The 24920-nt window shown below is 41.7% G+C and overlaps 1 protein-coding gene across 2 annotated transcripts; it reads left to right on the top strand.

Moving 5' to 3' along the window:
- Window positions 1-1632: 1632 nt before the first annotated feature.
- DYNLT2B (dynein light chain Tctex-type 2B) lies at window positions 1633-23114 on the top strand. Of its 2 annotated transcripts, XM_021692296.1 has the most exons (5): window positions 1633-1909; window positions 5101-5234; window positions 10375-10444; window positions 20243-20306; window positions 22968-23114. In XM_021692296.1, exons 1-5 carry the CDS (start codon window positions 1791-1793, stop codon window positions 23013-23015), a joined length of 435 nt encoding a protein of 144 aa, XP_021547971.1. In that variant the 5' UTR covers window positions 1633-1790; the 3' UTR covers window positions 23016-23114. The 2 variants fall into 2 exon arrangements, with proteins under 2 accessions (XP_021547971.1, XP_021547972.1); XM_021692297.1 differs by lacking the exons at window positions 20243-20306; window positions 22968-23114 and adding an exon at window positions 15452-15679.
- The last annotated feature ends 1806 nt before the right edge of the window (window positions 23115-24920 follow it).

The raw sequence follows: 24920 nt of genomic DNA, 5'->3' as shown, positions 1-24920 counted from the left end.
TTTATTTATTTGACAGAGAAACAGCGAGAGAGGGAACACAAGCAGGCGGAGTGGGAGAGGGAGAAGCAGGCTTCCCGCAGAGCAGGGAGCCCGATGCGGGGCTCGATCCCAGGACCCTGGGATCATGACCTGAGCCGAAGGCAGACGCTTAACGACTGAGCCACCCAGGCGCCCCTATTTTATTTTTTTAAGATCCTATTTATTTATTTGAGAGAGAGAGAGAGCGCACGAGTGGGGGGAGGGGCAGAGTGAGAGGGAGAAGCAGACTCCACACTGAGCAGGGTGCCTGATGGGGGGCTTGATTCCAGAACCCTAGAATCATGACCTGAGCTGAAGGCAGACACTTAACCAACTGAGCTACCCAGGCACCCCTTTTCCTAGTTTTTGAAGCTGGTAGAGGCCAGGATAATATGGTTTTCCCAAACAGGACCAGAAACTGGTGCTCATAGTGGGGAATACACCTGAAATCTGCTCCTCTCTGAATTTTGCACTGGATCCAGGAGTGTAGGTGAGGCTGGGGGAACTGCGGGTTGGCGGTTATGGACTGGAGCAGGGCACTGCCAACTTTTTCTGTAAAGGGTCACATAAAGTTTAGACTTTAAGGGCCATGTGGTTTCTTTTGCAATTGCTGAATTCTACCAACGAGCGCACAAATGTGGCCACACAATGTGCAAGTGGGCATAGCTATGTTATAAGAGAACTTTACGGGATACTGAAATTTTAATTTCATGTGTAGGTTTCACGTGTCACGGATTAATCTTTTGATTTTTTTCCCCGACCATTTAAAATATAAAACCTGCTCAAAAGTTGTGAATAAAGAAATGAAGGCTGCACTTGCCCACAGGCTACAGCATGAAGACCCTTTATTTAGAGTCAGGGCCCTGCCACTCAATAGCCTTAGATGCTTGGACCTCTATGGGCCTCAGGTTCCGCATCAATTTCTTAAAATTGTGGTGCGGTTAATAAAGCCAGGAACTTTGATTATAATGTGATAAAAAAAAATTTCATGCAGTTTTCAGGTGGGTAGAATGGACATTTAAAAAAAGGTATGTTCGGGCGCCTGGGTGGCTCAGATGGTTAAGCGTCTGCCTTCGGCTCAGGTCATGATCCCAGGGTCCTGGGATCGCGTCCCGCATCGGGCTCCCTGCTCCTTGGGAGCCTGCTTCTCCCTCTGCCTCTCTCCATCTCTGTCTCTTAGGAATAAATAAATAAAATCTTTAAAAAAAAAAAAAAAAAAGGTATGTTCAGTTATCTTGGTAAAAGTTTCTAAATGCATAGATTGCCATTCGCCTGCATTTCTGTTGTAAAACAGAACAAGACGCGCTTTAAAGTGCTTTGGGGGGCGCCTGGGTGGCTCAGTCTTTACGCCTCTGCTTTCGGCTCAGGTCATGATCCCAGAGTCCTGGGATCCAGCCCCTGGACAGGCCTCCCTGCTCAGCGGGAAGCCTGCTTCTCCCTCTCCCACTCCCCTGCTTGTGTTCCTGCTCTCGCTATCTCTCTCTCTCTGTCAAATAAATAAATAAAATCTTAAAAAAAAAAAAAAATGAAGTGCTTTGGAATCCCCATAGTGCTGCACCCGCCTGAAGCCGAAGTTAGGGCAGCTCTCGCTCCACCAGTTCCCGCCCAGCAGCTGGTGCGCAGGCGCGGGGGTGGGGTGCGCTCGGCTGGCAGCGCGCAGCCGCGACACACAGGGCCCAAGGAGGCCCTGTTACCCTGGCGACGGTCTCCCAGCTCCCTGCTGCAACCCGCCGGGCCTTCATCGCGATACACCAAGCTAAGAAGCCCTAGCCATGACTTCGTCCACCCCAGCGTCCCTCTCTATGGGCACAGCCGACGGGTTGCCTGAGACTGAGAAGAACGCAGCGGAGTCCGAGAATACCTATATTCTGCGGCCCATTTTCCAGCAAAGGCGGGTAACGGACGGGTTGTGGTGGGGACGCCCTACGAGCGCTGGGTCAGGGGGGCAGAGCTCGCCTGCAAGCCTGCCCGTCGGGAAAGTGCGCGGGGGGAGGTGAGGACCCGCGGGGTGGGCGGGGCGGGACTGGAGAGGGAGGTTCGGGGCTGGAGGTGGGGCAGGCTGGGGCGGAGGGGCCGGGCTACGGACGCGGGGCGGGACTGGAGAGGGAAAGGAGGGGCTGGGGGAGGGGCGGAGCGGGGCTGGGGAGGTAGGGGCGGGGCGGGGCTGGAGAGGATGGGGCGGGCTGGGGGACCGAGGAAGGTACTGGGTTGGAGTAGAGCCGGGAAGGAAGGAGGGTGGGGCTGGTCTGGAGACGTAGGGGCGAGTCGGGGAGGGGGCGGGTCGGGGCTGGAGACGTGGGGCGAGGCGAGAAGGTGGGTTGCTATCTTTCTTGAGCTTCTAGCTGCTCTGGGCATTTGAGGAGCCGACCCGCAGTTGCAGTGTTAGGGCGCCGGGAGGGCCTAAGGCTAGCGCAGTGGGAATGGTTGGCTCCAGGAGACCCGGGACGTGAGCAGAGGAAAAGAAATGGGTGGAATACAGAGAAGAGCAGTAAAGCAGCGCCATGCATTGAGTGCCGTTCAGCCATTTTCGAGGGTTACTGTGTGCATACGTGTGCCAGAATACGCTTACTCCTCGGCAGGGAACGGGACCTGTATGCATACAAAGTCTTACCCAGGTATCATCTGGATGTTCTTGGCCCACCGCCGCGATACCTTCCCAGAATTAAAGTACACAGTCTAGTGCAGAGGACAGTCCGCTAGGGCTGTAGGGCCCATCACTTCCTTTATTTTCACAAGATAAAAAATTAAATTAAAAAAAAGCCCCTCTGTTGCTCGAAACCAGATTGCTGAATCAAATGCTTGGCATATACTGGAACCCAGGAACTTTGGTTAGAATGTGATAAAAAAATTTCATGCAGTAGTTTTCTGGTGGGTAGAATGGACATAAAACGAAGGTATGTTCAGTTATCTTGGTAAAAGTTTCTAAATGCATAGATTGCCATTTGCCTGCATTTCTGTTGTAAAACAACAAAAGCAGAACAAAATTAACATATTATGTAGGAATAATCCTATGAGATTATTTGTGATTTGTTTGAAGAAAACTTTTGACATTTCGCTGAAAATGAGAAACGCTTAAGGGGTAGAGCCCTTAAGATATAGTACATTTGTCAATAGGAAAACCCCTTTTAGAACAGATCAAATCCTGGAAATTTGTCGATGATTCTAAAGTTCATCTGTGAGAATAACCAGGCAAGAGAGCAAAGAAAATACTATTAAAAAGTAATAAGGGTTGGGGCGCCTGGGTGGCTCAGTCGTTAAGCGCCTGCCTTCGGCTCAGGTCATGATCCCAGGGTCCTGGGATCGAGCCCCGCATCGGGCTCCCTGCTCAGCGGGAGGCCTGCTTCTCCCTCTCCCACTGCCCCTGCTTGTGTTCCCTCTCTCGCTATCTCTCTCTGTGTCAAATAAATAAATAAATAAAATCTTTAAAAAAAAAGTAATAAAGGTTGCTTCAGAATTTAAATTAAAAAAAGGAACCCCCTCCAACCAAAAAAAAGTAAGAAGGGGCCACTAGGGCTACCAAATATTATACCACATTATAAGCTCAAAACCTGAAACATCCTGGTCACTTGGTACATAATAGACAAATCAATTGAGAGAATGTATAGCCAAGAAAATGATAAATACAACTAAAATGTGAATGTATTTTAGGGTGGTGAAATTAGGGGAGATTTTTTTCTCTGTCTTCATTTATTCAATAATCCATTTCTTCCAAAAGTATTTATTGTCTACTGTGTGCTGGTTGCTGTTCTAAGAAATGGGGAGATAACAGTGAACAAAGCAGATAGAAATCCCTGCCCTCATGGAGCTTATGTTCTAGCTGGGTAGAAGGACAACAAACAAGATAAATACATAAGTGAACTATATAGTGTATGAGATAGTAATGAGTACCAGGAAGTGAGATATAAAGTGATGTGGTAGGAGGGCAATTTGAAGTTTTAGAGAAGGTGGCTAGGGAAAGTAACTGTTGAATAAAGAAAGAAGTGAGGGAGGTAGCTATGCATATAGAATGAGACTTGAACTTCAGGCAGAGGTTAACAGCAAGTGCAGAAGCACTGCGGTTGCCATGCCTGGTGTGGTCAAAGAACATAGGGAAGACCAGTGTGACCGAAGTGGAGAGAACTAGCAGAAAAGTAGTAGAAAACAAGATCAGAGAGTGTGATAGGGTAGGTCATATAGGGCTATGCAAGTCACAGTTAGGATGCTGGTTTTACTCTGAGTGAGGTGGGAAGCATTTGGGATTTTTTTTAAAGATTTTATTTATTTATTTATTTGAGAGAGAGAGAGAGAGCGCGCACGAGCATGAGCAGGGGGGAGGGGCAGAGGGAGAGAGAGAAGCAGATTCCCCGCTGAGCAGGGAGCCTGATGTGGGGCTTGATCCCAGGACCCTGGGATCATGACCTGAGCTGAAGGCAGACGCTTAACTGAGCCACCCAAGCGCCCCAAGCATTTGGGATATTTTGAATAGAGGAGTGCTGTGATCCAACATATAGTTTAACAGAACCAGTCTAGTTGCTATGTCCCACAGGATATGGGGACAAAGGCAGAGACAGAGAGACTTGTGTGGAGCTGTTGTAATCCAGGCAGGAGGTAATGATAGCTTGGAACAAGCTGGTGGCAGTGGGGTGGTGAGTGATTGAATTTTAGATTATTCCGAAGGTAGAACTGATAAAATTTGCTCATGAACCAGGATGTAGTTTGTGAGAGAGAAAGTCAACAAGACTGACCTCAATGTTTTTGGCCTGAGCAACTGGAAGAATGGAGTTACCATTGGCCAATATAGTTTTGGAGAGAGGAGACAGAAGTTCAGTGTTAGATGTATGAACTTTTGAGTCGTCCATGAGACATCCAGATGGAATACGTGTTGGAATATGTGGTCTGAAGTTCAGGGGAAAGGTCCAGGCTGTAGGTATAAATCAGGAATATAACTTGTTTTCTTAAGTTGTGTATGTCATTTTTATAATAAAAAGTATGAAAAAGAAGAATTAAATTGTTCTAGGGAGAAAAAGCTGGGGGCAGTTGAGCTGTGAAGGTAAATTGAAGTTTTGGAGTTACCAATTAGCTGTTTCAAACTGTTTCATTTAGGTTCAGACCCTCTGTGGTTAAAGAATGTATCCATGCTGTGCTTAAGGAGGAACTGGCCAATGCTGAATACTCTCCAGAAGAAATGCCTCAGCTCACAAAACATTTATCAGAAACCATTAAAGACAAATTGAAAGGTAATTGTGGTGGTAATTAGAAATATGTTCCCTTCAAACATTCAGTTTTATTCATTTGTCTCCTTCTCTATCTTTAAATAATGGGCGTAAGCTGTGGATTCTTTTAAACACAATTTTTCTTCAATGTCTAGTCTTCTCAATTATTTGGTAACTTTTAACTCATGTAGGTTTTTGCAGATAGTGGGAAAGTTAAAGATACGAAATAGAACATTGTATGCATGCACTATCTGAGAAATTCCAGTATGGAAAAGACGAGAAGTTACAAGGGCTCCTTTCTCCCATCATTCTTGGTTGTCTTTCTCACCAACATCTCAATCGTTAGCCTGTCATTGATACCCTCACTTTCTGACCTCAGCCCCTCTCTCCAGCCGAGTCCTTAACTAGTCACCAGACTCAACTCTCCACCCTTGCTAAACTCTCTACATCTGTAGAACACACCTCATGCTTTTTCTTCCCGTTCTCTTTGTCTCTGTCTCTCTCTTTTTGAAAGATTTATTTATTTATTTACTTATTTATTAGAGAGAGAGAGCTCAAGAGAGCGCACGTGCACCAGCTGGGGAGGGGGGAGAGGCAGAGAGAGAGGGAGAGAGTCCTTAAGCTGACTCCAGCTGAGTGTGGAGCTGGAGGTGGGGCTCTATCTCATGACTATGAGATCATGACCTGAACTGAAACCAAGAGTCAGACGCTTAACTAACTGCACCACCCAGGTTCCCCTCTTTTGTTAATAATGTTCTACCATCTGAAAAGTCCTTTCTATCTGCCTTTTTAAAAATAGAACATTTTGGGGCGCCTGGGTGGCTCAGTCGTTAAGCGTCTGCCTTCGGCTCAGGTCATGATCCCAGGGTCCTGGGATCGAGCCCCGCATCGGGCTCCCTGCCCCGTGGGAAGCCTGCTTCTCCGTCTCCCACTCCCCCTGCTTGTGTTCCCTTTCTCGCTCTGTCTCTCTCTGTCAAATAAATAAATAAAATCTTAAAAAAAATAAAAATAAAAATAGAACATTCTTTGGAGGGAAGAAAATGTCTGTGTAATAGTAATACGTTTTCGTTGTACTGACTTAGGCCATCTAGAAAAGTACACATTTAATTTTTAAAAATTATATAAAATTCCATTACCCAAAGGTAGTTACTATTTAATATTTTGGTGTACTTTTTTCTTTTTCTTAATTTGTTTTAATTTTTAGAAATTAAAACATATACAAGAGTACAGAGAAGAAAATAGCAATTCTGTGTATTTCTATCACCCAGAATTAACTACTGTTTGTATATTAGCATTTTTATTTTCACTTTTTTAAAGAGATTTTTTTGTTTATTTGAGAGAAAGAGAGAGAGCAGGAGTGGGGAGCGGGGCAGAGGGAGAGGGAAAAGCAGACTCCGTGCTGAGCAGGGAGCCTAACTTGGGATTTGATCCCAGGACCCTGAGATCATGACCTGAGCCGAAGGCAGACACTTAACCGACTGAGCCAGCCAGGTGCCCCTATTTTTACTTTTTAATGAAAATTCACTGTTAAAATTATTGTGAAAAAGATACATGTCCATAATAAATACATTTAAACAGTGTAGAAAAATAAAATTAGAAAATCATGCCACCACCACATTAAATATCAATATTTAATGATAATCATTAATATTAGGTGAACATCATATCAGACCTCTTTTCTATGTTTATATACAGATAAATAAATACCTTAATAACAATGGGATATTATAGACCTATTTTGCCTAGTGGTATAGCCTTCATTCTGTGTATATCCATGTATTTTTTTTGTATTCATTCTATATTTAAATGGAAGATTGCTCACTATTTAATCCTTTTATCATGCCATTTGCATCGATGAGTTCTTTATTTTGGTTCAGTTCTTACCCGATGAGATTTTGTTCTAAGTTTTTTTGGGAAGGGCTCAGAAATGTTATATTCTCTGGGTTCTTTCATGTTTGAGGATGTCTGCCTTTTGCCTTTAAACCAGAATATATTTTGGATGAATATAATATTTTGAGGTAATAACATATTCTTGAGAATGTTGTAGACTTTGTTTCATTGTCTTCTGGCATTGAATGTTGCTGTAGAGAAATCTAAGGCCACCTGATGTCCTCTGCCTAAAGAATCCCATCCTTAACCTTGATGCTCAATAGCTTTTTTAGAATATCAATTGATAGTGAGCGTTTTATATCTTTCAACCTGTGGATTTTATTTTTTCCAGATTAGGAAAATTTTCTTGTATCTCTGAAAACATTTCCTGTTCCATTCGTTAGGTTCTCTTCTTTAGGACAACAAATACGGATATGTTGAATCATCTTTATCTTCCATATCTATTAGCTTTTCTGTGCCATACTTTCTTCCCTTTCCTTTGATATTTACTTGTGATTATCTTAAGCTAGTAATTCAATTTTCATTTGTGTCTGTTCTGTCCCTTGCCATTTTTATTAGGTCTGCACTGATACTGTGTGAGTATTCAGTTTATTTCTTAGGGCTGTGATCTTCCTTTTCATCTTTCTGTTGTTTATAATCTGATTGACTTCTTATTTTGTTGAATTTATGAGCTTATGTTGTTCTATACTGTGAATCAGTTGTGAAGAATTTCTCTTTGTTCCTTGGTTTATATTCTCTCCTAGGTTGAGGGGGGTTTTTTTGTTTTTGTTTTTGTCTTTTAAACAGTGTTTTGTTTGTTTGTTTCTTGTTATTCTTTTGTTTGTTTTTCTGCATTTTTGCATATTGCCAGTCAGCTTCTTTCCATTTTACACTGATGTGGTGTGGTTTTCAGATCTTTTCATTTGCTCTTTTCATAATTGCTCTGACATGGTTTGGGTGATTTCTTTTGTACTCTCCCACCATATCTGAGATTATTTTATTTTTTTTTCCCTCAGAACTATAATTGAAGGGCTGGGTCTTTAATATTCTAGCTGCATGGGTATCAGAAAAGTAGGAAGAGAAATGGGTAGAGAAAGGAGGTAGCTCCGTGAAGCTGTTGCAGTGTTTTGGGCTCCGTCTCCTGAGATTTTGTTAAGTATCCTGAATTAAGGGTCATGTCTCACCTGGGAAGGGAGCTGTAGTCTTCAAATTGTTTGCCTACTTTACTGTATAATCCTGGAGCCTTTACTTTGATCAGAGGGAGTTGGCTATGTTTCAGCTTTGTCCATTTCCTTTCCTTCCCCCCCCCCCAACTGTTTACACTGTTCCTTGGTTAGAAAAGGGGGAAGAGGGGCGCCTGGGTGGCTCAGTCGTTAAGCGTCTGCCTTCGGCTCAGGTCATGATCCCAGGGTCCTGGGATCGAGCCCCGCATCGGGCTCCCTGCTCCGCAGGAAGCCTGTTTCTCCCTCTCCCCCTGCTTGTGATCCTGCTCTCACTGTGTCTCTCTCTGTCAAATAAATAAATAAAATCTTTAAAAAAAAATAAAATAAAAATTAAAAAAAAAAAAAGAAAAGGGGGAAGATAAAGATGCCCATTCAGTTTTCTTCTCTCCAGATTTGGTGTTAGTGAGAATTTTCAGGATTTTGCTGCTTTAGCAGTATAGTTTCTGGGGAAGCAGAAGAGTTGTGCTGGGCCATACCATTATACTCCAGTATCTTATGTTGTTGTTTTCTTTTCTCCCTTACTAAACAGCTTACAGTTTTCTAAATACCCCATACTCTATGCCTTTGCACATGCTATTCCCTCTCTGTAGAATGGAGACATTGTCTGCCTGGTAAATTCCTACTTGTCTCTCAAGACTCAGCTCATTTATCACATCCTCCAAGAAGTATCTTCTGGTCATCCCTTCCCCACTGCCCAGCTGTGTGTTCCTATGTACCTTGTACATGCTACTCTTGGAATTATTAATATGTTGCTTTTTCATTTTATTCTTCATGTTTGCCTTCCCAACTACTGTGTGTTCTTTAGAATAGTGTTTTTTTTTTTTTTTTTTTTTTTAAGATCTTATTTATTTATTTGTCAGAGAGAGAGCACACAAAAGCAGGGAGAGCGGCAGGCAGAGGGAGAAGCAGGCTCCCCACTGAGCAGGGAGCCTGATGCGGGACTCAGTCCCAGGACCCCAGGATCATGACCTGAGCGGAAGGCAGACGCTCAACTGACTGAGCCACACAGGTATCCCAAGAAGAGTGTCTTATTTTCTCTGTGTTTTGAGGCCCTACCAGTACCTGACTTAGAGTAGGAGAGAAAGCAAGCTGAGATCTATTGAGAAACTAGTATGTATCAATACTGTTCTAGATGCTGTACATACTACTTGTGAAAATAGTAAAGGGAAGCTTCACTAAAATGGAGTTGGGAGGCCAGAAGGGGGAGCACTAATACCATTCAACTCCTTATCAACCCAACAGGAAGAAGCCTATACGTTTATTACCCCAGCAGGAGGAAGAGAGATTTTCTCCTTGCCCGGCAACAGCCCTGCCAATGAGAGACTGTCACAATTCAGGCAGTGAAAAGGCACTACATTTCCAACTCCTGGTTTATTTCAATAGACTTTTTGTTTATAACAGCCCTCCCAACCTCCTCCTTTCCTCTATAAAAGAATCAGCTTCTTTGTTCCTTTGTTCTCTGGACTTGCCTATGGTTTTGCTATAGCTTGCTTAATTTCTTTTTTTTTTTTTAAAGACTTTATTTATTTATTCATAAGAGACAGAGAGAGAGGCAGAGGGAGAAGCAGGCTCCCCGCTGAGCAGGGAGCCTGATGCAGGACTCGATCCCAGGACGCTGGGATCATGACCTGAGCCTAAGGCAGATGCTTAACCATCTGAGCCACCCAGGCGCCCCTTGCTATAGCTTTCATGTCCTGAATTACAATTCTCCTCCCTTCCTGAATAAACCCATTTTTTTTTTTTTTTTTTTTTTTGCTGGTAAAATAACTGACAAGTTTTATTTTTAAGGTCAACATCCCCCAGGAGGTAGGTAATAATATTCCTGTTTAACAGATGAGGAAGACTTAAGCCAAAAAGGTGAACAGCTTATCTAAGGTTACACACTTGGCAAGCTGACTGACTGACTTACCAAAGTAAGATTTGTCCTCAAGTCTTTCTGACTCCCAAGCTTATCATCCTACTCAGTCAGTGCTTGTGGACTGAATGCCTATGTCCGTTTCTAGGCAAATTTACCTTCATTAAATAACTTTACCATTTTTACTTATAGGTAACTTTCTTATTTTTCTTTCTAGAAATGGGATTTGACCGATACAAAATCGTGGTACAAGTAGTGATTGGAGAACAAAGAGGTGAAGGAGTATTGTGAGTAGTTGGTTTTTCCTTCTTGTTTTTATTCTTAAATGTTTCTTATTAGGTATTCATCCTCCTGACAATCCAGTAAGATTGTGTCTTTGTAAGACTGAGAGGAAAGGACAGTATAACAAAATGCAGCTGTGAAACAAAAAGTTACTGGCACTGAACAGTGTGGTTGACAGTGTGGGTGAGCTCCTCAAGGTAACTCACTTTTCGTAGTATTCATAGGCCAGTAGATGTTTTAGGGTTTATGTATATATGCTCCTAAGTCGAGTATGGCAGTATGTATATATGTTTCTTCCTCAATTCCTTCTTTTTTTTTCCCCCTAAATTACTTCTTGCCTGGTTTTTGTTCCTATCATTCCAAATTAATTTCTTTAAAATTGTCTGAGACCTCCTTATTAGCATATTTAGTAGTCCTTTCTTAGCTCTTGTTCTTGGCCTGGGCTTCTATTTCTTTTTTAAAATAATTTTTAAAAAATATTTTATTTACCCATTTCAGAGAGAGAGAGAGCGAGCACGTGGCAGAGGGAGAAGCAGACACCCTGCTGAGCAGGGAGCCCGATGCAGGGTTCAATCCCAGGACCCTGAGATCATGACCTGAGCCAAAGGCAGACGCTCAACCAACTGAGCCACCCAGGCGCCTCCTGCGCTTCTATTTCTTAATATTCATTCCAGTTTATTTTGGCCCTGATGTCATTTATCTAACTTGTTTCTCTTCTGTTTTTCTCTTTCCTTTCCTGGTTCTTCTTTCTCCCTTATATCGCCAGCTGTGAGCTTTCTTCAAGGCTCAATTCTTGTTCTTCTGCTCTTTGCAATGCTTTCTCAATGAGCTCATTCATCCTCATGACCTCAAACTGTTGTTCATGTATTGGTGAGTTCAAAATGTGTATTTCCCGTCTTTCCCTATGCCCAACTGTTAATCTCCTGTTTCCCTTTGCAAACAGTACTGAGTATAATATTTTATAAGAAAGTATTAAAGTATTTGTTAAATGATTTTAAAAATACCTTGTACATATTATCACTGAGAATTTTTACTACAGAATGTTAGATTTGGAAGGGATTATGGGTATTTTCTAGTGTCTACTCCCCTTAATTTATAGATGACACTTTTGAGGATGAGTATGATTTGCCCCAAAGTGTGTATCTGGCTGGTGTCAGATAAACTAATAGAGCCTGGCCTTCTGACTTCTGGCACAGTACTTCTTACATGGTGCCTCCTACCATTTGGTCAAAAGGCTTCAGGAGATTTTCTCACCTCAAAGACATAAAGAAATACTTTACTACCTTATCACTTTAGATTCAACATGTTCAAATGCAGTTGCAAATTTCTTCTCCCTTCTCCTGCAGTCAGACTGCCATTTTAATTTCTCTGTCTTTCACAGTATTACAAAGGTTCTATTAACTCTGGCTTAAAACCTTGAAGTCCTCTTTTGTCGTATTGAGCCATTACTCTCTCCCACCACATGCATTGTAATCTGGATGCCAGGCTTACTTAGCAGCCCCTTATCATTATTGCCAGACTCTGGTCTCTCTCCTTTACAATTCATTTTGTATACCAGACCAGTCTTTCAGAAATAACCTCATTTTCTTTCCATAAACTCTTTAGAGTTTATTTTAAACCCTGTCAAATATAAACTTCTTAAACTGGTTATGATTCACTTTGTTAAACGTGATAAGGCCAAACTCTAAAGCATAGCATTCAAGCCCACCCCCCCTCCTTTTTAAAAACTTTTATCATCTAAAATTTCAGGCATGTGCAAAAGTGCAGGGACTAAAGAACTCGCATTTTTTCTGTTACTCAGCTTCAAAGTTTATCAGCACATACAGATGTTTTATTTATTTATTTATTTATTTTTAATTTTTTTTAAAGATTTTATTTATTTATTTGACAGAGAGAGAGACAGCGAGAGAGGGAACACAAGCAGGGGGAGTGGGAGAGGGAGAAGCGGGCCTCCCGCCGAGCAGGGAGCCCGATGAGGGGCTCGATCCCAGGACCCTGAGATCATGACCTGAGCCGAAGGCAGTCGCCAACCAACTGAGCCACCCAGGTGCCCCCAGATGTTTTATTTATACCTGTACCTGTATCTACTGTCCCTGTCCCACCAGATTATTTTGAAACAAATTCCAGTCATCATGCCATTTCATTTGTAAATACAACAGTATACAATATCTCTAAAGTATAAGGACCCTTTTTAACATAATAATAGATCATCACATCTAAAATATTGTTGATCCTTAATATTATACAATGTTCAGTTAGTGTTCAGATATCCCCATTTGTCTCATATACGGTTGACTCTTGTGCACAATGTGGGGGGTAGGGGTGCCAACCCCCGCACAGTCAAAAATAACTTTTTATATATGCATATAGCTTTGACTCCCCCAAAATTTAACTATAAATAGCCCACTGTTGACTGGAAGGCTTACTGATAACATAAACAGTCAATTAACACATATTTTACATAGATATTATATACTATATTTTTACAATAAGCTAGAGAAAAAAATGTTATTAAGAAAATCATAAGGAAGGGAACATATTTACAGTACTGTATTTATTGAAAAAACATCTGCATATAAGTGGACCTGTACAGTTCAAACCCAAGTGGTTCAAGGATCAACTGTGTATGTGTATGTATGTGTATTTGTGTATATGTATTTATGTGTTTATATATTCTGTTTACAATTTGTTCAGAACAGCATCCAGATAAAGGCCACACACTGCATTTAGTTGATACGTCTCTTAAATTTCTTTTAATTTATTATTTTCTTTCTATTTCTCTTTCTTTTTTACCTTGCCATTTAATTGTTGAAAAAATTGGGTTGTCCTGTCGAGTTTCCTACATTCTTGCATTTGCTAATTGTTTTATTTATTTATTTATTCTCGGGAGTTTTATACTTTAGATTATAATCTAGTACTACCTTATTTATTTCATTGCTCAATGTTCCAAACTTTGGCCATTGGCCGCTCTTTCAGTTGCCTCTTGTGTCCCTTTGGTATATCCAACTATTGTGGGGTGGTTTTTTTTTAAAGATTTATTTATTTTAGAGAGAAAGAGAGAGAGTGAGAGAGAGTGAGTGTGTGTGGGGGTGTGGGTAGAGGGAAAGGGAGAGAGAGAAAGAATCCCTAAGCAGACTCTACACTGAACACAGAGCTTGATCTCACGACCCCAAGATCATGACCTGAGCTGAAATCAAGAGTCACTTAACCAACTAAGGCACCCAGATGCCCCTGTTGTGGGTTTTTTGAGCACTTCCTTACTTACTGGCACTGAAAGATGCTTCATCTTATTCATTCCCTGCCCCAGCCCTATAATTAGCCATTTTCCCAAGGAGCTCTGGTTCATTTCATTGGAGAATGGCATTAGAAACTAACATTTGGGCACTAGGTGTGGCCATTAACTTGCTAAATATTGCTTCTGCTCTGTTTGCTGTCCGTTGTCCTTTTTGGATTCCAATTACCTGTATTTGGATTGAGATGCTCTTTTTACTGTATTCCACATGTTGCTTATGCTCTTCTCTGAGTTTTTGTTTTTTCTCTCTGTGCTTCCTTTTGAATATTTTTCTATTGACCTGTCTTTCAGTTGACTAATTCTCTTTTCTGTTGTGTCTAATCTGTTATTCAATCCACTGACTGAATTCTTAATATCAGTTGTTACGTTTTTCAGGTTTAGAATATCCATTTAATTCTTTTTTGTAGATTCTGATTCTCTAGTGAAATCGACTGAGGCACCCAGGCATGAGTTTATTTTAAGAATTTGTGTAAGAGATTTCCGAATCTGTCCCAATGAGGGGAAAAGGGGCCTTTCTTTCATGTCTGTTACCAAAATGTAAATTAAGACAATTGCTGATCAAACTTACATACGGTTGACAAATAGTTTTTAGCCCCTGTTTTAGTTATTGTGATCATCGGGGGGAAAAAAACTTTTTCCTGAGACACTCAACTGCAAAGGGCAGGCAGTATTGGAATCCCCCTTCAGTGGTACTGTACCACTCTGGAAAATATGCTTTCAGGCTCCTTCTGATGGCCCAAGGCAGCAGCAAATCCTTCCTGTCACCTCCTTTTGGCCAAAGCAGCCAAAGATTTAGAAGTCTTTGGTTCACAGATGGCTATATCCACAAGTACTTTACTGTTGAGCTCCACCTGGCACTTAATTAAATTGACAATGAATGCTGGGTACTGCAAGCTGTGTTCCTGGGAGGCAGCTGTAATTCGATTAATCCAGAGCGTCCTCATGTTCCTCTTCTTCAGGCTTTGCGCTTTTGTGCACTTCACAAATGCTCTGGTCACAGCTCTGACCACCACCCTGTAGCACCATGCATGCTGCCTCACCTCCTGGGCCCGCCAGTTGCAGTCAGGAGGCCAATGAAATGATTTTTTATCTATGTTCTTCATCCTTCCTCTCTCCCTTTTTACATTTTGGTCATAGCAGTTATTTTATTTTATTTTATTTTATTATTTATTTTATTATTTATTTTATTATTTATTTTATTTTCAAAGATTTTATTCATGTATTTGACACAGAGAGAGCACAAGCAGGGAGAGCGGCAGGCAGAGGGAGAGGGAGAAGCAGGCTTCCCGCAGAGCAGGGAGCCCGATGCGGGGCTCGATCCCAGGACCCTGGGATCATGACCTGAGCCAAAGGCAGACGCTTAAGGACTGAGCCACCCAGACGCCCCATAGCAGTTATTTTAAAATCATTGTGTGCTTATTCTAGTATCTGGATCATGTGTGATTCTGTTTCCATTGATTTTTTTTTTCTTGGTAATCCTTTAGGTGACTCTGTCTCTCAGCGTGCCTGGTTTAAATCTTGGACGTTGTGTCAAAAAATTGTAGAACCTCCAGATAATATTATTTTCCTCCAGAGAGAGTTTACGCTTTCCTTTTCCATTCAGGTAGACTATGGGCTGCTTACCTTAATCTAGTCAGGTACTAAGCAGAGTTGAGGTTAGGTGGCAATTTGGATTTGAGGCTCCCTCTACCTTCAGTTCACCCTTCTTTCTTGAATGTAGCCCTCCAGATCTTTCAACTAAGAACCTGGAACGTTCGTTGAGACCCCACCCCCATCAGGTACCGACTTTTATACTTGTCTCCTCAGTATAAAACTACTCTTTACTTCAAAGCTTTTTCCTTGGTGTATTGGTTTCCTGTTTCTGCTGTAAAAAATTATCACGGGCACCTAGTTGGTTCAGTTGGAAGAGAGTGTGACTCTTGATCTCAGGATTATGAGTTTCAGCCTCACATTGGGTGTAGAGATGACAATAAATAAATAAATAAGTAAATAAACTTAAAAAAAATTATCACAAACCCAGTAGCATATAAAAATATTATTTTACGTTTCTGGAGATCATAAATCCAAAATGGGTTTCATTCAGCTAAAATCAAGGTATTAGAAGGACTGCATTCCTTCTGGAGGTTCTAGGGGAGAATCCACCTTTGCCTCTTCCAGCTTCTAGAGATTGCTTGCATGCTTTAGCTTATAAACCCTTCCTTCATCTTCAAAGCCAGCAGCATAGCATCTTCAAATATTTCTCTGACTCTCCCACCACCTTTCTTTTATAAGGACCCTTGTGATTACATTGAACCCACCTGGATAATCCAGGATACTCTTCCCATTTCAGGATCCTTAATCATATATCTGTAAAACTTTTTATTTATTTATTTTTTTGCCATATAAGGTAACCTTTTCACAGGTTTTGGGGATTAGGACTGAGAGGGCCATTATTTTGGCTACCACACTTGGCTTTCAGTTTCAGAATTCTGCACATGTCTTGAGGGGAAAACCTACCGTGTGACAGGCTCAGTTCTACTTTCTTCTTTTGGTCCCTCAAGTCTCCAATTTTATCTCCCTAGCCTTGAAAGTCTGCCTGCAGTCTTTTTTTTTTTTTTTTTTTTTTAGATTTTATTTATTTATTTGACGGGGAGAGACACAGCGAGAGAGGGAACACAAGCAGGGGGAGTGGGAGAGGAAGAAGCAGGCTTCCCACCGAGCAGGGAGCCCGATGCGGGGCTCGATCCCGGGACCCTGGGATCATGACCTGAGCCGAAGGCAGACGCTTAACGACTGAACCACCCAGGCGCCCCTGCCTGCAGTCTGGCTGGTTTCTTTTTCCCTGAGTAATTGGTTCTGTAGCTGGGCAAAGCCTGGATTCTTAGCTTCTAATCCTGTGCCTTGATTTGGCAAATGCCCCAGGGAGAATTCCGCTGCAGGATATCAGCTTATCTCCTTGCAGTTCACCTCTCTCTGGAATTTTGGTTACTCTAGTCTTACTTGCTTCATCTGCATTCTGATTTATTTTATCCAGCTTTGCTAATTAGTCTTGGTGGGAATATTGGCCTGCTACAAACTGTTCCATCATACTTCTGAGTCCTTTTGACACAAATATGTATACTTAAATATTTCCTGTATAGCCCAGGCTTGGGTGTGACCCAGAAGTCTCAGGTTTATCTTACACATTTCTAGCCCTACACCTGGAATTGGTCATTTCTCTGAGGAGCCCTGGTTCCTTTTATTGGCAAATGGTATAAAATATAGACTGCATTTTGAAGGCAAGGATTGTGTTTTATGCATCTTTGTATCATTTGCATCTAGCACTTTCCTTCATATATAATAGATCCTCAACAAATATTTGTTAAGTAAATTTTTATATTCCTGCCTTCACTTGGTTCTACTCAGCTTAAGTACCACTTCCTTTTGTGAAGTGTTTTTTGGCTTTTTCTCCTGTCTAAATTCTCTAAATTCTGTAGCACATCTACAAATTTCGTTCAAATGTTACACGACTTGGACTTGGACTAGACAGGCTTTACAATTCTTTTGAATCCTGATAACCTATAAATTAGCATCAACTGTACATTATCTTATTCTTTGTGTTAATTTTTTTCACCTAATTAAACTGGGGATTGAGGATTAAGACAGATTTTATTCTTTCTGGACATATAGTAGTTGCTAAATAAATACTTGGTGATAAATTAGGTAGGTTAATTTTATTTCACATTGTTACTGTTGCAGTTTGGAAATAGGTGGAACTTTTTTGACTTAAGAATGTGTGAAATAGGGGCACCTGGGTGGCTCAGTCGTTAAGCGTCTGCCTTCGGCTCAGGTCATGATCCCAGGGTCCTGGGATCAAGCCCCACATCGGGCTCCCTGCTCCGTGGGAAGTCTGCTTCTCCCTCTCCCACTCCCCCTGCTTGTGTTCTCTCTCTCTCTCTGTGTAAATAAATAAATAAATAAAATCTTAAAAAGAATGTGAATATTAGGACGGGAGAGTTCTTCTATGCAAAACTTAAAAAAAAAAGACACTTTCAAAAATCGAACCGGGGGCACCTGGGTGACTCAGGCAATTAGGCATGTCTGACTCTTGATAGCTCGGGTCTTGATCTCAGGGTTGTGAGTTCAAGCCCCACGTTGGGCTCCATACTGGGCATGAAGCCTAGTTTAAAAAAAAAAAAAAAGAACCAATATCATTATGATATATGTGTATCTTTATAACTTGAAGCTGAACTGCTTAGGTTCAAAGCCAAACTTTGTCACTATTTGACCTTGGCAAGTTTACTTAATTTCTCTGATACTCAGTTTCCATATTTATTAAATGGGTATAATAATAGTATGGACTTCACAGGGGCACCTGGGTGGCTCAGTCAGTTACATGGCCAACTCTTGATTTCGGCTCAGGTCATGATCTTGGTCGTGGGATCCAGCCCCATGTAGGGCTCTGCAGTCAGCACTGAGTCTGCTTGTCCCTCTCCCTCTGCTCTTCTCCCTGCTCTCCCTCTCTCTAAAATAAATAAATGAAATCTTTTTTAAAAAATAGTACTTACGGGGCGCCTGGGTGGCTCAGTTGGTTAAGCGACTGCCTTCAGCTCAGGTCATGATCCCGGAGTCCCGGGATCGAGTCCCGCATCGGGCTCCCTGCTCGGCGGGAAGTCTGCTTCTCCCTCTGACCCTCCTCCCTCTCATGCTCTCTGTCTCTCATTCTCTCTGTCTCAAATAAATAAAAAAAATAAATAAATAAAATTTAAAAAAATAAAAAATAGTACTTACTTCATAGGATTAAGTGAGTTAACACATGTAAAGCACTTAGACCAGTGGCTGGTACAAAATAAGTGCTCAATAAATGTTAATGACAACTCATACATACATTTAATAAAAACGTAAAACATTTGTAATTACTTTTTTCACTTAACATTGTATTGTGAACATATTTTCATTTTTTGTGGTTTGTAAACGTTTTTGTAAGTTTTTTGTAAAATATCTCTTTAATGGCTGCATAGAATTTCATTGCCATGAAATACCATGATTTCCTCTACCACTTACTACTGTGCATTTGTTTCCATTATTTATTTATTTTAAAATTTTTATTTTTATTTATTTATTTTAAAGATTTTATTTATTTATTTGACAGAGAGATAGAGAGAGAGCACAAGTAGGCAGAGAGGCAGGCAGAGGGAGAGGGAGAAGCAGACTCTTCACCGAGCAGGGAGCCCGACATGGGGCTCGATCCCAGGACCCTGGGATCACGACCCGAGCCGAAGGCAGCCGCTTAACCGACTGAGCCACCCAGGCGCCCCTAAAAATTTTATTTTTAAGTAATCTCTACATCCAACATGGGTCTCGAACCCACAACCCCAAGATCAAGAGTCACATACTACACCAACTGAGCCAGCCAGGTGCCCCATAAATTGTTTCCATTTTTTTTTTTTTTTTAATTTGACAGAGAGAGACACAGTGAGAGCGGGAACACAAGCAGGGAGAGAGGGAGAGGGGGAGGAGCAGGCTTCCTGCCGAGCAGGGAGCCCAATGCGGGGCTCAATCCCAGGACCCTGGGATCATGACCTGAGCTGAAGGCAGATGCTTAACAACTGAGCCACCCAGGCACCCCTGTTTCCATTTTTTAATTGGCTTTTATTTTGCCTAACATTCTTTCTTGCGCATGATTTGGGGAGAGAATGGCTAATTTGAGAATTCAGAGGTAGTGTAGCAATTCTGTAGAGAGAATACTGGGTTTAGAACTAGTTAGAAGATTGAGTTGTAGTTCAGAGTTTGTCTCTTTCTTTTTTGGAACTCTACAAAATAATCACGTTGGACTAATCTATTGGGTCCTTTCCAGACCTACTTTTTTATATTATTGTGCAGGATTTCAGTTGTAAGTCTTAGGTATTATTCCCTCTAAAAGTTACACAGAAATATCTTGGCTGAAGTAATCTATAACAGCTTCCCACCCAAAATACCAAAGACTCAAGGTATTGACCCCTTAAGCGGTCAGGCAGCTGGTCAGAGTCTGAGGTTGTTAAGAGTCCCTGGGCTGTCACCTCCAGTTACATCTGTGATTCCAGTCCCTTTTAGTTTACCCAGTATATTCTGCTGTACGAATAGGATTTTCTGTGTGCCAACCTGTGAAAAGGTTTGGAAGCACTGATCTATAAGAATGTATCAAGGAAATAACACAGAGGACCATAGGGGAAGGGAAGAAAAGTGAATGAGAAGAAATCAGAGAGGGAGACAAACCATGAGAGACTCTTGACTCCAGGAAACAAACTGAGGGTTGTGGAAGGGAGGGGGTGGGGGAGAGGGGTAACTGGGTGATGGGCATTAAGGAGGGCACGAGATCTGATGAGCGCTGGGTGTTATATGCAACTGATGAATCATTGAACACTGCACCAAAAACTTAGTGATGTGTATTATATGTTGGCTAATTGAATTTAAATTAAAAAAAGGTATCAAGGAAAACTTTTGCTCATGGCAAATAGATACAGGTCATATCCTTGTTATATTATTTATAATTCTTCATTCTTTGACTTTTCAGCATGGCTGCTCGCTGTTTCTGGGATGCTGACACTGACAACTACACTCACGACGTTTTCATGAATGTAAGTCTATTTGGAAGCCTTTTTTTCCTTTCCAAGGACATGTGGACATTCCAAGTCAAATTAATATTATTAAGATATAAGGCCACTTTAATTTTAGATGTCTGTCTTAGACTCCTGGATGAAATGATTTTACTCTTTTACTGTGTTACTAAAGCAGAAGAAATCTAATGTGCTGCTGATAGGCGAGGAGACTTGTAGGTGTACAGATGATATAACTCTTCACAAGTTTGATTTTGAGAATATCGTATTGTTTATTTAGTGCTAACAGACGTGTGGCACTTGGCTAACTCTAACGAAATTGGGTTGGCAGGGGGACGCCTGGGTGGCTCAGTCGGTTAAGCGTCTGCCTTCGGCTCAGGTCATCATCTCAGGGTCTTGGGATCGAATACTGCATCAGGCTCCCTGCTCAGCAGGGATTCTGCTTCTCCCTCTCCCTCTGCCTTTGCCCCCAACTTGTGCTCTGTCTCTCTCAAATAAAGTCTTTAAAAAAAAAAAAAAAGAAATTGGAGTGGCAGGGATTCATGAGCAAAGGTGATTTTCATTCAGTAATAAAATTATTTTATCTTAAAGCTATTTCTCAAAACTAAGCAAAAATAAAGAGAAATTTTTAAAAAGATTTCATTTAAACATTGGTCTGTTATTGGCTGAATGTTTTATATATTTTAATCATATGTTGTTATACTTGCTTCCAGAGATGATCCCTTTCTCTATCCAAAAGCTCCTAGGTTGTGAATTAGTAGACTCAGAATTAAAGTATAGTAGAATAGAACAGAAACTTGGTTGAGTTAATTAGGAGAGGGGTTCCATTTCCAGCTCTGTAACTTTCTAATTGAATGACTTCAGGTGTCATTAGACTTTTCTCTGATTGTATCAGTAACATTAGGAAGCTGTACTAGATTTTCCCAGAGAAGGCTGTGGCTGCCGAAAAATAATTTGGGGAACTTATTTAAAATACAGATGCCAAGACCTTACTCAAGTAGATTCTGATCAAATAAGTCTGGTGTTAAATCAGTGATTCTGAATTTTTAAAAAAGTTACCCACATGATTATGCTTACTGCCAGGTTTGGAAGCTGCTTATGTTAATGATCTTAAGACACCTTTTAGCTCTAAAATTCTGTGGTCCTACCAGTTTCATTTTATGTTCAACTCCCTTAGGGATCAAGGGCTGAAGAGTAGGAAGTACTATGTAAATCCCATTTATCAGCTCTCTAGGGGAAAGGTCAAGCTAAGGTGATGGTTCTTCCTGCTTTTTGGAGTTATTGAGTCCTTATACAATGCAATTCATTCATTCAGCAAATGTTCTGAGCTCCCATTAGGTGCCAGCCTCCCCTGGAGGTGCGAGGGATAAAATTTTGATTAAGACAGACATGGAGAGCTCTGGGCGGTGCTGTAGAACAGCCAAAGTGGGATCCACAGACCAGTGCCAGTCCTTGAGCTGTGTGTTTACAGATCCTTCATGAGAGAAGTGCATAAATAGTGTAAGAGTTTAGAAACTCTTACAGGAATTTGACAAAGTTATTTTATATTGATTAAATCTAATAGTAAAAAGTTTAGGCTATATTTTGTATGTGTCTTTTTTCATCCCATTTTCCTACTTACTAATTTTTATTGTATTTTACAAAAGTATCAGTCCAAAGGGCCTGGAAAGTAAAACGAAAACAAAAACAAGTTTCTCACTACAGATAGCATTGTTGTGGAACACAGTTCATGGTTCTCCCACCCAAGCAGGCAGGGACCTGGGCTTAACCAAAGAATTTTGCTTTGGTTAGTAAGCAGGTACTTGAGTTTAGTTTGTTTTCTCCAAGTAGTACCAGGCTGGAGATGAGATTTGTTGGTCTCAAAGGAGTCACTGAGGCAGGTGGAACTCCTGTAATAATTACCTAAAAAGTATTTTAACAAGTTTAACCAGGATCTGGAAAGCATTTTGTGATTCTGAGTTAAAAGATAGATAAATGAATTTTATCAGTTAAGAACAAACACCCAGAGACCATTTGCCCTTACCCAGAATTTATGACAGGGTGCTGTTATGGTTTTTTTTAGATTTATTTATTTGAGAGAGAGAGAGAGGGAGAATGAGAACGAGAATGCACAGGGGGAGGGGCAGAAGGAGAGAAAGAGAGAGAATCTTGGGCAGACTCCCTGCAGAGCGCAGAGCCCAACGTGGGGCTCCATCTCATGATCTTGGGATCATGACCTGAGTCAAAATCCATGCCTAATGACTAAGCCACCCAGGCACCCCAAGATGCTGTTATTTTTATCTGTGATGTTATAATATAGTTATGCATTTACTCCAAGAAACTCAAAGCATTTCATAATTGTTATTTCTGTGATAAATCAGGAAAAATGGAAATACTTATTTTATGAATATGAAATTACATAAAGCTCATTAGTTTGCATTTTACTTCTACCTTCAGAAAATCTAATTCTTTACCCATCCTACCCTTTGAGCAAGCAATTTTGTAGTTACCCTGAAACAAGCAACTTTATAGCTATATTCTGGAAATCCTTTGTATATTTAAGAAGGAAAAATCCTTCAAGATTGAAAACTGGCAAAGATCTGAGATGATGTTCATTTCAATTGCCTTTGCTGCCCTTAGCCCTTCATTAGTACTAATAACCTTCTGGATTTGTGTGTGTTTTCTGTTTTGTTTGCTTTTTAGGACAGTTTATTCTGTGTTGTAGCGGCATTCGGCTGTTTCTACTATTGAATCTTTGAAAAGTTGGGTAAAAATATGACCATGAAGAAATATACATTTTTTTTTATATTGTTAAATATCTCAACAAAATAAAGATAATTTGGCATTTTGGCAGCTGAGTCTATTCAGTTTTAGGCCTTATATTTTAGTGTTTTGATTTTGTTGTAATATGTTCTTATTGTATTTGGAAAGTGGGGAAACTTCATATTTCGATTGCTCAAGCATAACCAATTGTAAGTATTTGGGTATATTTTCTACCAGTGCTTTTTTATTTTCAGGGTTTTAAAAAAATCATTATACACAATTTTGTACCCTGATTTTTCACTTCTTATAATGTCATGAGCAGTGTTTATGTCATTTTATTTCCATTATGATTTTCATAAGCATAATTTAATAGCTGCACTTACTCCACTACGTAATACCATTGGTTATCATTGCCATTTCCTTATTAAGGGATTATTTATGATTTTTTCACTATTATAAATAACGCTGAGATGAATTTATTTGTGCATAAAGGTTTCTTGTACATTTCGAATTGTTGTCTTTATCTCTCATCCAGAGTTTCTGCTTAGCTATTGCCATCCTACACCTTACACAGCTTATTAGGTTAAACGCACATTCATTTTCTCCAGGGTCTGCCGTAGTGTTAGGGACAGTGTCCAAGTTGTGTATGAAATCAGCCATCCCTTAAGACTCTGAGATTATTCTGGTTACTACCCAAGCTCCCACTCTCTTTGTAGTGATGTTCCCCTTGTAGTCCCCGGCGTCTTCCCCAGCTAGCAGCCCTTACTTGAAACACCTTAGTTTCCAGGCCGTTCAAGTAACTATTTGAAATGCAAAAGAGAAAGGGTTACAACTTAAACCCTGTTTCTCCCTGGGGGCTCCTCAGCACAGTCCCAAGTGTATCCACCCACTTTTCTTATCAGCCACTTTCAAGTCAAGCATGTAGACAAAAAATAGTAATAAATACATTTAAAGTTCTTTTATATTTCCCTCCCGTAACTCCCATTGGGTATTTGCTTGTCTTGCATCTATGGAATCAAAAGGGACCCCTCCAAAGGTTCACTCTAGCAAAGGAAAACTTTTCTCTTTACCAGATACCCTGCAACATGTGATTTCCCACCAGCTGCCCTCTCTTGAATGCCCTCCTGCTCAACTAGCCCGCGGTTGAGTCCCATCCATCATTCTTCGGTGAGCCAACTTGGGTCAGAAATAACAGAAACGAGGGTTTGGGACCAGCTACAGGTCACCACGGGGCTGGGCTGACGGACATGAATTCTCCCTACGTGACCAAGTAGGGCAAGGCTGGCGCTGTGGTGAAGCGGCCGCAGGCCGACGGGTCTCCGGCAGAAGGCGTCACGGCCGCCTGCCCTGCGCCAGACGCCGGGGACGGGGACGGGGATGAAAAGGCCGGAGACGACAGGCCCTCCCCGGGGGAGGCTCGCCCGGAGCTGGGGAGCCACCGGCCTAACGCATCTTGACCGACTGCCAGCGAGCGCGCGCGACAGTTCACGGCAGTATCTCCTCACGAGGCGGCGTCTTCACCCCAGAGTCCAGTTCCGCATGGAGATTGGCCCTTAGCCGTCTCATCTCTTGCGTCTGGTGTTCTCTGCTCAGCCACGCCATCACTGGGGCCTCTGTGGCGGCGGAACTACTGTGTTAGGGGTCGTGGTTTTCAGGGAAATGCCGTAGTCGGATTGACAAGAGGGCGGGCAGCAGGCAGGACTTCCGGCCCGCTGTTCCGTCAGCTGCCTTTCCCGGGCGTCTCCCCGCAACCTCTTCAACTTCCCTTGTCCGTGACGCGGCACCTGGGAGAAAGCCGACGGGACTGGGGCCCGGGAGCGTGAGCTGCAGGTGAGGATCCTGTGTGTGCATCTCCTGCGGCTGTCTCAGAGGACACACTGTGTGGCTAGGACC

The sequence above is a fragment of the Neomonachus schauinslandi genome, chromosome 1 (assembly GCF_002201575.2).
Source record: "Neomonachus schauinslandi chromosome 1, ASM220157v2, whole genome shotgun sequence".
Classification (NCBI taxonomy): domain Eukaryota; kingdom Metazoa; phylum Chordata; class Mammalia; order Carnivora; family Phocidae; genus Neomonachus; species Neomonachus schauinslandi.
Note: the sequence above shows the minus strand (reverse complement) of the source record. Positions and strands in the feature narration are given on the sequence as shown.

Bases quoted from the DNA above. Each gene is read 5' to 3' on its own strand.
- DYNLT2B (XM_021692296.1), top strand. From the start codon at position 1,791: ATGACTTCGTCCACCCCAGCGTCCCTCTCTATGGGCACAGCCGACGGG. The intron at 1,910-5,100 runs GCGGGTAACGGA...TGTTTCATTTAG, and splicing joins CGGCCCATTTTCCAGCAAAG to GTTCAGACCCTCTGTGGTTA. The intron at 20,307-22,967 runs GTAAGTCTATTT...TTTGCTTTTTAG, and splicing joins CTCACGACGTTTTCATGAAT to GACAGTTTATTCTGTGTTGT.